We start from the raw sequence: 15,215 nt of genomic DNA, 5'->3' as shown, positions 1-15,215 counted from the left end.
TCTCAAACAGAATTCGTAAAGGTTATGCAATATAAATCTGCAAAAGAAATATGGGGCAAGATTGTCTTGAGCTACGAAGGAGATGAACAGGTAAAGCATGCTAAACTTCAAACTCTCAGGATTCAGTATGAGAATCTCAGGATGTATAATGATGAAAGTGTGGCTAACTATTTTCTTCGGGTAGATGAGATTGTTAATTGCATGAAAAACTTGGGTGAAGAAATAAAAGAGGCTATTGTGGTTGAAAAAGTTCTAAGATCATTGTCCCCCAAGTTTGAATCTAAAGTGTCTGCAATAGAAGAAACGGAAAATCTATGAATTCTTACTATGTCTCAGCTTCACGGAATTCTAACTGCTTATGAAATGAGAAATGGAGGTCCTTCAGACAGAAGAGAAGCTGCTTTCAAGGCTTCAGGCAAAGGAGATTATTATGAAGCAAGTCACGTGCCAGAAGAAGAAGAAGAAGAATCAAATTTTGTCAGAAATCTTCAAAGGGGTTCTGGAAGGTTTAGAGGTAAGTTACCTTTTAAATGCTTTGCTTGTGGAAGAGTAGGTCATTATGCTGCAAAATGTCCTTATAAGGATAAAGGAAAAGAACCTGCTAGATGGAACAAGAAACAGAGTGCAAATAAGAAAAGCTACTACACTCATGAAGATAGTGATGGTCTATCAAATAGTGATGAAGATGAACGAGGTAATGACTATAAACTGTTAATGGCATTTGAAGATGATGATTATATGGATGCTATAGATGTGGATAGCCTTTATGAAGAAATTACTAGACTCAAGAGATGTATAGAAGAAAAGAATATGATAATTGATACTCTAAAATTTCAAATTAATGAAAAGGAAAAACATCTTGAAAAATTAGTAGGTGAAATTGTTGGTCTTAGAAAAGAGATTGAGAAAACAAAAACTATTAATCTCAAGTTTGTCAAAGGATCTGAAACCTTGGATGAGATTATCAATGTACAACGTTCTCCACTAAACAAGACAGGTTTGGGCTATAATGGAGAAACTTCTCAAGCATCCACCTCAAAAAGTTATCTTGATGCAGCAAGAAGGAATGAGCAAAAGCACAATGGAGACCATCAGGAAAAACAGGGACGAATTGCAAACAGAGACTATCAGGGGCAATCTGTCTTAAGGGTGAACAAAAGCTACAACCAGCCATAGGTAAAATCTTCTCAATTTGGTTCAAGAATGGATGACAATAAGAATTACAATCATTTGGCCGGTAGATTTGATAACCGCAGAAGTTTCTTCAATGGAAAATGTTTCTCTTGTCATAACTTTGGTCACAAAGCAGCTCAATGTGTTTCATATAAAACAATCATGACTAGAGAAGCTCAAAAACAAAGAAGTATGACCGGGATTACAAAAAGGACCTATAACAAATTTTCGGCTCTTGAAAATGAAGTTGAATGTTCTATTTGCAATAACTTTGGTCATGAAGACTCTGAATGCAGGAGCAGGTTTCAGCAGACAAAGGAACAAGCCTCAAGCACCAAAACATGGAGAATAAAGGAACCACAAACAGAAAGATGCGGGATAGCATTTTATGCAGAGGGACAGGAAAATCTATGGTACATTGACAGTGGATGTTCGAAGCATATGACAGGTGATAAAGAAAAACTTGAGTCATATTCTGCTCTAGAAAAAGGAAAGAAAGTTTCTTTTGGAAATGATACTCCTGCAACTATAAAAGGAAAAGGCATTGCTCAGTTAAAAGAAAAGGTCAAGGCTGGAAATGTTTTGTATGTTGATGGATTGAAACATAATCTTCTAAGTGTCAGCTAGATGTGTGATCAAGGAACCGAGGTGATATTTAGAACAAATGGATGTCTTGTTCGTGATCTTGATACAGGTAAAACGGTGATCAAAGGTAAAAGAACTCCAAATAATCTATACATATTTGAAGAAGGACAACAACAATGCTATCTAAGCAAGGATGATGAACACTGGTTATGGCATCGGAGGTTGGGGCATCTAAGCTTTTCACAAATAAGGAAAGCATGCAGATATCAGGCAGTTCGCGATCTTCCAGATATCAAAATTCCAGACAACACCATATGTAAATCATGTCAGTTTGGAAAGCAAACCAGAACTAACTTTCCAGAGAAGGAAGGATCAGCTAGCATGCCTCTTGAGATATTTCATACAGATACATGTGGTCCATTCAGGAAAAGGACACCTCGAGGAGAAGAATACTTGATATTATTCATTGATGATTTTTCCAGGTTTTTCTGGTTAGGACTTATGAAGCACAAAGATGAAGCATTCGAAAAATTCAAATCCTTCAAAGCCTTGGTTGAAAATGAATCAGGATAAAGTGCCTCAGATCCGACAGAGGTGGGGAGTTTACCTCAAATGAATTTTTCGATTTCTGTGAAGAACATGGGATAAGAAGAGAATTCTCTACAGCTAGAACTCCTCAGCAAAATGGAGTTGTGGAAAGAATGAACAGAACAGTCCAACAAATGGCTCGTGCTATGCTTGATGAGTTGGGAACTCCCGCAACTTTCTGGGGTGAAGCTGCACATGCTGCGGTTTTTATTCTCAACAAAACAAATGTCCGAGTGAACAACACTCAAACCCCTCATGAGCTCTGGTGTGGTGAGACTCCTTCGTTAAAGCACTTCAAAATATTTGGGAGCAAATGTTATATTAAGAATATTGATGAGCAACTTGGAAAACTTGAACCTAGAGCAGATGAAGGCATTCTTCTTGGTTATTCTCCACATAGCAAAGCATACAAATGCTACAATAAAAGACTTGGCAGAATTGTTGACAACATTGATGTAGTGGTTGATGAGAAGGGGTACATTCCTAGGCAAGTACATCATGAAGACATCGAAGAAGATGAAGGCTACCCTCAAAGACAAAATGATGAAGAAGAAGAACCTCAAGAAGAACCAGAGGAGCAGACAAGAATAGAAGAAAAGACTCCATCCATATATGTTCAGAAGAATCATCCAGAATCTTAGATTGTGGGGCAGAAAGAAGCAGGTGTACAAACAAGAAGAACAGTTGCAGAAGCTTCAAGCTATTTGGCATTACTCTCCTCCACTGAACCACAAAATGTGAAAGAGGCATGCAAAGATGAATGTTGGGTGAAAGTAATGGATGAAGAACTTGAGCAGATCGAAAAGAACAACACTTGGGAGCTGGTCCCTAGACCAAAGGATAAGAATGTTATCGGAACAAAATGGGTCTTCAAAAATAAATTGAATGAAAATGGAGAAGTAATTAGAAACAAGGCCAGAATTGTTTATAAAGGGTATGCACAACAAGAAGGAATAGACTTTGAAGAAACCTTTGCTCCTGTTGCAAGATTTGAGGCCATCCGAATGTTCCTTGCTCTCTCAAGCTTTCAAAACTTCAAAGTATTTCAAATGGACGTGAAATCGGCCTTTCTGAATGGAGACTTGGAAGAAGAAGTATACATTGAGCAGCCAGATGGGTTCATTCTTGGAAATGATCCAAATCTTGTATGCAGATTGAAAAAGGCTCTCTATGGTCTCAAACAAGCTCCAAGGGCTTGGTACTATCGTTTGGACAAATATCTTCATCAACAAGGTTTTTCAAAAGGATCAGCAGATAGCAATCTTTATATAAAATTTGAAAATGACAAATTGCTAATACTTGTTGTGTATGTAGATGACATTATCTTTGGCAGCAATGAAGAAGCTATGAGTCAAAGCTTTGCCTTGGTCATGTAGAAAGAATTTGAAATGTCCTTGCTGGGAGAACTGACATATTTCCTTGGTTTGCAAATCCAACAAAAAGAAGGAGGAATCTTTTTGTCTCAAACCAAGTATCTCAAACAGATTTTGAAGAAATATGGCATGGAAGATGCAAAACCAGTATGTACACCCATGGTCACAGGATGTAGCCTCAGTGCAAATGATGAATCTACAGTAGTACATCAACCAACCTACAGATCTATGATTGGAAGTCTACTTTATTTGACAGGTACCCAACCGGACATCATGCATGAAGTAGGAATAGTTGGAAGATTTTAGGCAAATCCAAAGGAGACTCATCTTCAGGCAGTGAAGAGAATTTTCAAATATCTTCAAGGGACACAAAATTATGGCTTATGGTATCCTAGAGATACAGATCTCACACTTCATGCTTATACAGATGCAGATTGGGCCGGAAGCGTGGATGACAGGAAGAGCACAAGTGGTGGTGCGTTCTTTATGGGTTCCAGATTAGTATCTTGGTTCAGCAAGAAACAGAGTTCGATTGCCTTGTCTACAGATGAAGCGGAATATGTTGCTGCTGCATCTTGCTGCACTCAACTCCTTTGGATGATGCAGACCTTGCAGGATTTTCAAATCACTTGTACACCACCTATCTCCATCTTATGTGATAACACAAGTGCAATCAACATCTCAAAGAACCCAGTCATGCATTCAAAAACCAAGCACATACCAATCAAGTATCATTTTCTCCGAGAACAAGTGCTTGAACAGAAGGTCAAGTTGGAGTATGTTCCTTCTATGGAGCAAGTTGCTGATATACTCACCAAACCATTGCCCAGGGAGACTTTTGAATACCTCAGGCAAAAGCTGGGGGTTGTTGATGCATCATCTTATTGAAACTCTTCTGATTGATGGTTGTACACAAGGTTCATCTGGGGTATATGCGTACATGTGCTGGGTTGCGGTTTGATTGAAGATAAAATGGCACAGGTTCAGGGGGAGCATATAATGCATTGTTGGCATTATGGAGGATGTATAGGAGGAGATCATGGATGCTGGTCTAAATATAGCTGCAATATGTCTCTATCTCTTTCATGGTTCATATTCAGGGGGAGCATGTTCTTAGGGGGAGAATAACCCTTTGCCCTTGATGTCAAAGGGGGAGAATGAAGCTGAAGATTTTGAGGTTGCCATCAAGTCCAAAGGGGGAGATTGTTGGCATTATGATTCTGGTATGGCTCTATGTTACAGATGTTGTACTTGATGGAAACACCCGTGGCAATGCTCTGATCAAGCTCTCAAAATGTTGAAAATTAAGAAGTACGCAGGAGAACAGTTCAGAAGATGCGTACTGGTAAAGGACTGCACCAGTACAAAATCATTGTAAAAGGAGTTTCTAATTTGAAAGAAGATAGAGACATATTGCACCAGGTGGTTTTCACCCACATTGGGTTTCCACGTTATATCTGGTGTTCTTTGGTGTGACTATTTGTTTTTCTTGTTCATGCTCATTATTTTATGGTACTGATATGCAAAAATAATTCAAAGTATAAACAAGGAATATTTGTTAAAAGAACTTGATAATATTGATTCACCCCCCCTCTCAGTATTATTTCCAACAAAAATGAGAGACATTCTGAATAGAAACAAGAACATATATGAAATGATGGGACAGGATGCGATCGGGAGCGCAGGAGGTCTGGTAATAATTTGGAACCCTGAAGAAATTCAATTAAGTAATTGGATAAGTTTTCCAAGAATACTAACAGGGAAAGCAAAGATAATAGGAACAATGGAGGAGGTTATTATAACAGGGGTGTATGGGCCACATATCCAAGGAGAAAAGGAAAACTTTCTGCAAAACTTAAAATCATTGAGAAGTCTAATCCCTGGAAGACAATGGATCGTAGGAGGGGATTTAAATCTGATTAAAACCTCAGAGGAAAAAAGAGGAGGGATAAGGAGAATGGATAAAGCAATGGAACAGTTCAGAGACTTGATAAGGGAGCAGAGACTGATCGATATTCAAACCATAAATGGAAACCACATCTGGAATAACTGCAGAGGGGGAGCTAATCAAATTGCATCTTGACTTGACAGATTCTTAATCTCCAAAGAAATAATGATGAAAGATGTATTCATAGAAGCCACAATTCTACCAGTAACAGGATCGGATCATTGGCTGATTAAAATGGAAATAGATCTAAAGCAAAGACCAAGCAACAAACCCTTTAGATTTGAAGCTTTTTGGCTAAGAAATGAAGGATTGTTAGAGAAACTTGAAGAATGGTGGAGGAAGAGTGACCAAAGAGGAAGAAACAAGATGCACACCTTTCAACTCAAACTAAAGGAGATGAAAGATAAATTAAAAAAGTGGAATAAAGAAGAATTTGGAAATATACTGGAAGAGAAAAAGTGCCTGGAGCAGAGAATGGCAGAGCTGCAGCAGATGGATATCCTAGAAGGCATACAGGAAGATAGAACAAAGGAAGAAGGAATTATATTGAACCAGCTAGAAGAAAGAAGGAAACAAGAAGAGATCTTATGGAGACAGAAGTCAAGGGTTCAGTGGCTTAGAGAAGGGGAAAAGAATACTAAGTTCTTCCATAAAGCAATGATACAGCATAGACAAAGAAACTGAATCTTCTCAATAAAAAATCAAGAAGGTCAGAGAGTCCTCCAGCATGAAGAAATCGAAAAAGTGTTGGTCAATCATTTCAAAAACTTATTAAAGGAAACTCAGGATAATAGATCAGAAGCCATAACAAAGATAAGCAGGGAGATCCCTAAACTGGTAACCAGAGATCAGAATTTGGCTTTAATGAGGAAAGTTACGATGGAAGAAGTGGAGGATATAGTCAGGAACATGAAAAGGAACAAAGCTCCCGGGCCGGATGGGTATACGGTAGAATTCTATCAAGCAGGGTGGCATTTCCTTGCTGAAGAAGTTCTAGAAGTGGTGGAGGAAGCTAGAATCAATCAAAGAATATGGCCAGGAATAAACTCAACCCTGCTGACTCTTATTCCTAAAACTAATCAAGCGGATCAAGCTGAAGGCTTTCGCCCTATAGCTTTATGTAACGTTATCTACAAGATAGTGGCATCAGTGGTGGCACAAAGGCTGAAATCGATTCTACCAAGCATAATATCCCCAGAACAAACTGGGTTTGTAGAAGGAAGACAGATCTTGGATGGATTAGTGGTGGCCCAGGAAGTAATCCACACTTTGAAAGCGAAGAAAGAAAAAGGAATGCTGATAAAATTAGACCTGTCAAAAGCCTATGATAGGTTAAGCTGGAGATATCTAGAAACCATCCTTAAAGCCTTTGGATTCTGTGACAAATGGGTGAAATGGGTCTTAAGCATGATTTCCACCCCGAATTTCTCTATCCTACTAAATGGAGCCCCATCTTCTACTTTTAATGCTACAAGAGGACTTCGACAAGGGGACCCCCTATCCCCCTTTCTCTTCATAATAGCAGCAAAAGGATTAGGTAGATACTTCAAAAAGGAATTAAGAGAAAGGAAAATCCAGGGTTTGAGACTATGGGGCAATCAAACTTCAGTCACCCACCAACAGTTCGTGGATGACATCATGATATACTGCAAAGCTTCCATGAATGAGGTGAGAAGGATAAAGAAAATTTTAGAGGTATTCATGGAAGGCTCAGGTATGGAGGTAAACAATGAAAAATCAAGAACATTCTTCTTTAATACAGTGGAACCCATCAAAAATCATTTAACCAGGATCTTGGGTTATAGGAAAGGGGATCTCCCAACTAAGTACTTAGGAACTATGCTAGATTCCTCATCCCTCAAAATAGGAAACTGGAAAACCATCCTGGAAAAGATCATGAAAAGACTGGAAAATTGGTCCTTTCGCACTCTGAACTTGGCAGCAAGGGTTGTTCTGCTTAAATCCACCATTCAGGCGATCCCGATATATCCTTTATCAGTGATGGCAGCACCAAAAGGGATATGCAATAAGCTGGTAGAGATTTACAGAAAATTTCTATGGGGAGGACCCAAGCAACAAAAGAAATGGGCCCTCTGTTCATGGGACAGCCTAACCAAACCAAAAGAAAAAGGAGGTCTTGGCCTAAGGGACCCATGGATCCTAAATCAAGTTCTAGCAGCCAAATTAAGATGGAGATGGATGCAAGGAGGGAAGGACCTGTGGAAAGAAATCTGGACAACAAAATATAATATGCCATCAACCCCGGAAGAAATACTAAGGAAACAAGAAGCACCCCGGGGATCAGATATATGGAACCTAACCATTCAAAGCAGATAATTAGTTGATGGTCATATTTTTTGGGAAATCAGAGGAGGTCAGAATGTGAGATTTTGGGAGGAAGCATGGCAACAAAGGGAGAAAATGTTGGACCTACAAGGAATGCAGGACATCTACAGAACAGGTATGGACAGAGACCTCATTAGGGTTAAAGATTATTGGATAGAAGAAAGAGGAAACGAAGAATGGAGGGAATGGAAATCAATGGAAGAATGGAACAGGAATGCAACAGAGGATCAAAAAACTATATTTAGCAAGGAATTAGATTCCAGGAAAATAAAAAATAGAGGAGGCAGGGACATTCTACGATGGGGTAAAGAAACCAAAGGAGCGTTTACCATAAGGGAAGCATATAATGTAAAGATACAGCAAGAGCACAGGGAGGAAGAGCAGAAGTGGAGGAAGCTATGGAGAAATAAATGGTGGCCGAAGAATAAGATGTTCGTATGGCTGGTAGGAAGGAAACGCATTATAACTTGGGATCGAATACAAAAAAGAGGTTTCTCAGGCCCATCAAGATGCTGCCTTTGTTATCAGTATGAAGAAGACCAGGAACACCTTCTCAATGGATGAAGCATGGCCCAATTCCAATGGGAAAAGACTAGAAACTTATTCTCGACCACAGAACAAAATCCACAGGATACAATTCAAACCCCATGTGACTGGGGAGAAGGAAAGTTCAAAAGCAAGGTAGTAAGAAGAGCTTGGAACATGGTGGCAGGCTTCAACGTGTGGAATCTTTGGAAAGAGAGAAATGGTCGAATCTTCAAGGGGAAATCATCAAATCCGGAAGAAGTTTGGAAAAGAACCCTAAGACAAATCAGAGAATCAATCCTCGCGGAAAATTGGGCAGAAGAAGATTGGAAGACCTCTGAGGAAGAAGCCGAAATCCTAAAAAGGTTGAACTTGGAACAAGGAATGATCTACCACCAAAAAGAAAAGAAACACCAACCTATAGTGGGCCAAAGTCATGCAGTTTAACGTAAGCCACCGGAAGGGTTTATCAAGCTCAACTTCGACGGGGCAGCAAAGGGGAATCCAGGTCCAACAGGATTTGGAGGAATCTTTAGAAATAGACAAGGAGAGGTAGAATGGATCTATGCAGAACACGGAGGAACAATGAGTAATAACGAGGCAGAATTTATGGTAGTTTATCAGGGTCTCAAAATTGCTATAAGAAATGGATATAGGAAGATAGAGATCGAAGGTGATTCAGCCCTGGTCATAAGCACCATAAGAAAATTAATACAAGGGAATCAATGGGAGAAGGTATTTAAAAGCTGGAGAACAACGAGTATAGTCCAAGAAATCGAGGAAACACTGAAAGGGATTGATTACAAGATCACCTCGCATGTCAGAAGAGAAGGAAATAAGCCCACGGATTGCTTGGCCAATTGGGGAAGTAAGGAATCATTGGTGAAAGTGGATGACAGCTGGACTAATCAAGCAGCGATGACAAGATGGGACGGCTTAAAACAGCTCATAGACAACGATAACCATGAAACAGTGTAATGGTAATCAAAAAATCGCGAGGATTTGGAGAAGGAAAATAAGGCAGGTTTATTCGGCAGCGAAGACATGACAGAAGGATAGCGGCCTCACCTCCCTGACATCAACATTTAATGATAATTCAGAACAACAGGTACGCAGCCCAAAACAAAAACCGGAAAACACCGAAGAAAGCATCATTCAAGGCACAAGGGAGAAAGGAAGTGGAGAGCAAACCCATCCTAAGCGAAAAGGTGGCGAGAATTCTATAAGGTGGAACAGGAGAAGGATGACAGGCGACAAGAAGTCGAAGAAGGTGGCGAGAGAAGGAGAGACTTGGTAGAGGAACCAAAATCAACGCCTCAACCGTACCAAAATGGCTGAGAAATGGGATAAGACAGTCCAGGCAGAGAGGGAGGCAGTAGGCGACAGGCATTTCGAACGGGGTAGAGTAAAAATCGAAATAGAAAGCTCAGATGAAATGGAGTATAACCAGGGGGAAGGTTTCAGGAGCAAGCATTTTGAAACAGGGCAAAGCAGCAAAGGAACTAAGCGGGGCAGAAAGGACGGAAGAAGGAAGGCGTGTGAACAGAGAGGCAAAGGTAGACCCTGACAACCAATCATCAACGAGGAGGGTAATCAGTTGCAGAGAAGACGAAAAGGGGGAAGAAATCGATCCGCATGGCGGTGCACAAAGCAGAACAGGCATACAATCTGGAGACAAATGTAGACATAAGGAAAATTATTGATGTTATGGAGGACAGAGTATTGGAGGAACCGTCCGACCTGGAGATGGAAGAATGGACTTCTCAGCTGCCGGACCCAGGCAACACGCGAGGTAGATTAACCCTTTACCGCCGTGCTCTTCACACATACTGGGTGCTGAAGCATCTCTTGGAAAAGGCCATGGAGCAAGTAGTGGCTGAGATGGTGGAAATGGCTTAGGAAACGGCGGCAGCAAAGAAGGAGGTGGTGAACGTTGAAGGGCTGCTCCGTCAACAGAACGAACAACTCAAGAAAATTCAAGAGATGTTGAAGGAGCTGGGGAAGACCAACGACATCAATGAATCCAGAAGAGGAAATGCGGAGAATTGAGAGGCCTGTTAACTATCTTCTTTTTGAATTTAGAATGATATTTCTCTGGTTTTTGAATATTAGTTTGCATGCCATAGCAGTAGTAGTAAAGTTGGGTCTGTTAGTAGAACCTAGAAAGAATAGTTTTTTGGAAAAACCTGGCGAGATAGGGCTTAATGTCTTGCAAAGTTTTTTGACAGTATTCAGCATGAAAAAAATTATTGAACATCTGATGAATAGGAGCCAACAGATCCGGTTTCCCAGTTGGGCGGATTGAGGTTCCTAATTTTGTACTTTTAAATTTGATGTAGATAATAGAAATGCCATAACTTACAAAAAAAAAATATATTTTCTAGATTAGTAATCACATTAGCATTAAAGTAAATTACAGATAGAATGTAAACATAGATCGCAGAAGACAAGCCAAGACAATAAGACACAAGATGTGGCGCTAGCCAAGGACAAACCCCAATGTGGGGAACCCTTGATCAATTCTTCTTATATGTTCTTCAATAGTTCAACAGAGAGAGAGAGAGATAGTACATTTACAACAGAATTCAACACTTTGAATTATCTAAATAAGAGCATAGATCATCTCTAAGAAGATGATACATGATGTTGTAGGGAAAAGTATCCGACTCGGATGACCCTATCCCACTCTAAGGGTGATAGTTCCTTAGCAACAACTGTAAAACAAACTATTCAAGGTTTACTTCTTTATGAAAGCAATAGAGAATGGAGAAAAGCACTAACCGTTGCCTTGTGCTTAATGTCGAATCCAAACTCTTCTCTTTGGCCGCTTGCTCCTAGCTCCTTGTTCTTTTGCTTGCCCAGCTACAGTGAGATCCTGCAAAATAACAAAGAAGGAAACTACAAGAGGCATGCAATCATAACTGGTTCATGGATTAGTGTAAACCAAACATGCAGTTATCACAATATATCATTGAAACAAGAGCACATAGAAGAACCTCAATAGCTTTTATTAATGAAGAAATAAAGGTTCTGAGAGTATTACAACCATTGAAGGCTCCAACCCAGCAACACCTCCCAGCAGAAAGAATTTCTCCTCTTCACCTCTCTCAAACAATCACCCAATAGTTCTATAGTGAAACCAACAGCATATCATTACTTTGCACAAAATTCCAGCCTCCTGAGCTCATAGGAGAGAGCTCAATATATAGATGAATTGAGAAAGGATGAGTCAGCTTGCAACTGATGTGTAGCTTCCTTGTGTCCTCTCTCTCTTCAGTTAATCTTTGGTTGATCTTCAGTTCTTGAGTCCACTTGGTGAACCTTGCTTCCACTTGGAGAAACAAAGCCTCTGACTCATCACAAGGCGAAATCCCTGATCCAAGTGTCATTTTTGGAAGATTCCAAAGCAATGACTCATTGTGCCACTTGTCCCATCTCGCTCAGCGCAGGTGGCCTTTGTCCCACTTGCTTTGCAACGCAGGTACACCATGGAGCAACTGAGTTTCAGCGCAGAAACCTAGTGGAGCACCTGCTTTGATTTCAGGATTGCTTGTTTTTGAGTGTTTTCAGGTGGAGAACTGATCTGAGAGCTGTTGGTTTGCTGACCTTGTTCCTCTAGGGGTAGGAACATCATGTTTAGGGAACTTTGGATCCCTTGGATTATTGACAATTCATGCTTGTTGCTGTAAGGCACAAAATTGTCTATAACAGATGCCCCCTAAAGTATGAGGTCGTTTATCGGGTGAAATGCTTTATTGAGAGGATCCGAAGTTCATTCAATCTGCTGAGAAGTGTCCTGTAATAAGATACAATACGATACATTATTTTTCATACATTTTCATGATCTAGCTGAGGCGGGCATTCCCATGCTCATCTTTATAAATACATTTTGGTACATAGAACAGACGATCGTCTGATTGTAGACTGATAATTCTCTGCTGAAATTATCATCCTTTGAGAAGGATGATCATCTGCTGCAATGATGTACATATCAAATGTCTTTATATCCTAAATATATATCGCAGCCCGGATGGATGAAACTAGATCCGGGGTCTTCAATCTCTTCCGATCTTCACTCGATGTACAAGTCGATCCATGTGAGAATTTCTTGAAGTCGAACATGGAAAGACATCGCTTGATTACCGGTCAATGATGTAAACCGTTAACAAGCGCGAGAGGAATCACCGATAAGGATGATGACCCTCAAGGTACAGTAGTACAATTCACATGGTGGGAATAAAGGACTTGGCGTCGACCACCATGCAAAATCCTCTGGTCGAAGGTCATTGATGTATACCTGTCGCCGGAAGTGAGAAACTTGCCATTGAGGCATGCAAGCTTCAAAGTACTGAAGGGGTTGTTCCTAGATCAACTCCTTGGATAATGAGCTGATGTCAACAAGGAGCGATCCGTCAAAGGAGGGCCTAAATGAATCCCACATCAGTGACACGGAACGGAGCTAGTGATTGTGATGAGGTGAAAACAAACTGTGATGTATGATTCAGGGTGGCGGTCATGAAGTGGATGAAGGATAATGTATGGCAGTGGGTGGGACACGGTTGACTCTTTGCAGAACCACATCTCTTGAACATATAACGACACTGATGTGATGGATCGGTAGCATTACCCCAATTGTGGATGGTGTGGCGAGGACCATGGTTATGAGACCGGTGAATGAAACAACCCAACCCGATGTGATACGGAGGACAAAGTGTCATGTTCAAGAGCGACTTGCTACCATTAATGCTGTGAGGTTCTCCCAATTTTTCCCCAGTCATTGCTGACCAGTACCTCTTTATTTTTGTCAAGCTTGAGGAGGATAACATATGCTTGTTCTATAACCTGCCCTTCGGGCAAGCCCATCGCTATGTTTTAACGAGCCTAGCGATAGGGAAACTCGTTCTCGTCTAAAGACAAGTTTGTCGCTATTTAATCATTTTAACGAGTCTAACGACAAGGAAAACTCGGTCCTTTTCATTTTTAGAGAGTCTGAAAAGGTACGGAAAGTTAACTCCAAAATTCCTTTTTTGTCTTCTAATCCCTTAAGTCCGAAAAAGTATAAAACAATACAGAAGGGATGAATTTTCGATTGCTTTAACGAGCCGAACAAAACAAGCGCTCGATCTTTTTGTGCAATAATCCCTCAGGTCCAAAAAGATTAAAATCTAGAGGAGGGATAGCTCTTCCGGTCGCTTTAACGAGCTGGAAGGCCAAAACTCGGCAAACTTTTCATATTTTACGAGTCAGTGAAAAGAGCTCAAAGAAGACTCGTCTTTTGAGGAACGAGTGATTAACAGGGCAGTAGCAGATTCCAGGTACAGGTTGGAATATTCCAATCACGGCAGTGTCACAAGGATGGCTTAGTGAGATCACTCTTCGCAGCTGTTCCTCAAAATGGGTAAACAAACATATGGAGATGAACGATTGGCCAAATGAACGGATGGAGGTGAGACTGCAAGAACACGACCAAAGGGCTTTAATATGGCTGTCAAAGGTTACATTTACCAAGGTTATTTACCGGTTCATTTTTTCTGGGTGAGCTTGAACTCTAGGGGAAGATTGCTCACAACTTATGTTTATTTTTTAACGAGCATGAACTATGCGCTAAAACTGCTCGGATCTTGCATTTGTTTTTTAACGAGCATGAACTGTGTGCTAAAACTGCTCGAACATACCAGTCATAATACAAGAAACGCCTCAGGTGAGGTAGTCATTTTTAAGGAGCTATACCTCACTAGTTACTCCAATTTGGCAAGTTTTAACTTTTGCCCCACATCCTTTCTTTATGCAAGCTCGGAAACGACTAATCCAAAAAACAGATAAATAACCGCTCTTTGCTTGCACTCCAAAAGGTTTGCATGCCCCCAGGTATAAAATATAATTTCAAGGCTACCCCTCCTCCGTCCCACCTCTGTTTTTCTACTTGTCGTCTTGCTATATTTTTAACGATACTTGTCTTCTCGTTATTCTTCGGTGCCGACGGTACTTGTCTTCCCATCGGTTCACTTTTAGGTTTTTGCAAGATCGCAACAGATAAAACATTGGTGTTACAGATGGAGGTTTTCCTCTTACTTATTATCCGAAAAATGGTTTTGTTTGCTGCCGCAAACTAAACTCTTTCTCCCGGCGATGTCTACCATTAGGTTACTAAAGATGGTGACCACTTGTTGTAGCAATAGAATCTCTTTCTTTGGAGGCTGCCCCTACTTATCCTTCAAAACATATGTTTTAATGGGTGAGGCTTGTCTTCAAAGATGGTTACTACTTGCTACCGCAAATGGTCCCCTTCCTCGGTATCCTTATTATCTAGACAAGGGGAGCGAGAAGCAGATTATCTCACTCACATAACTTTGACAAAAGAATCTTATTCTAGAACAACCCTCTCTTCCTTCTTTCGGACGGGGTACGGACTTGTCATATTCTTCTGCGGAAATCAACTTTATACCCAAGGTTTCCTCTGCCCAAGGCAGGCCAGGGTGCATGCCCCCTGGGTCCCAGTTCTTTCTTTCCGAATTACTCGCATTCATCGGGAAGTAGAACCGGGGGTGGAGGCATTTCTTGAGTGAATAAGCCGTTTAGGGTTGGTATTTGACTATTTGCGATGCGAGATCCCGGAAATGAAAGTTGGTCTACGAGCTTGACCATCTTTCCTTCGTGTGGAAAACACATTACTCTAA

At 40.6% G+C, this 15,215-nt stretch overlaps 1 protein-coding gene across 1 annotated transcript; it reads left to right on the top strand.

Annotated features, from left to right (window-relative positions):
• The first annotated feature begins 9,123 nt into the window (after positions 1-9,123).
• LOC149262526 (uncharacterized) lies at positions 9,124-9,516 on the top strand. The gene has a single exon (XM_089380239.1). The coding sequence runs from the start codon at positions 9,124-9,126 to the stop codon at positions 9,514-9,516; it is 393 nt and encodes a 130-aa protein (XP_089236365.1).
• The last annotated feature ends 5,699 nt before the right edge of the window (positions 9,517-15,215 follow it).

This window comes from Pinus tabuliformis, chromosome 6 (assembly GCF_031772625.1).
Source record: "Pinus tabuliformis cultivar Carrire ecotype Pingquan chromosome 6, CPIR1, whole genome shotgun sequence".
Taxonomy (NCBI): domain Eukaryota; kingdom Viridiplantae; phylum Streptophyta; class Pinopsida; order Pinales; family Pinaceae; genus Pinus; species Pinus tabuliformis.
Note: the sequence above shows the minus strand (reverse complement) of the source record. Positions and strands in the feature narration are given on the sequence as shown.

Bases quoted from the DNA above. Each gene is read 5' to 3' on its own strand.
- LOC149262526 (XM_089380239.1), top strand. From the start codon at position 9,124: ATGAGTAATAACGAGGCAGAATTTATGGTAGTTTATCAGGGTCTCAAA.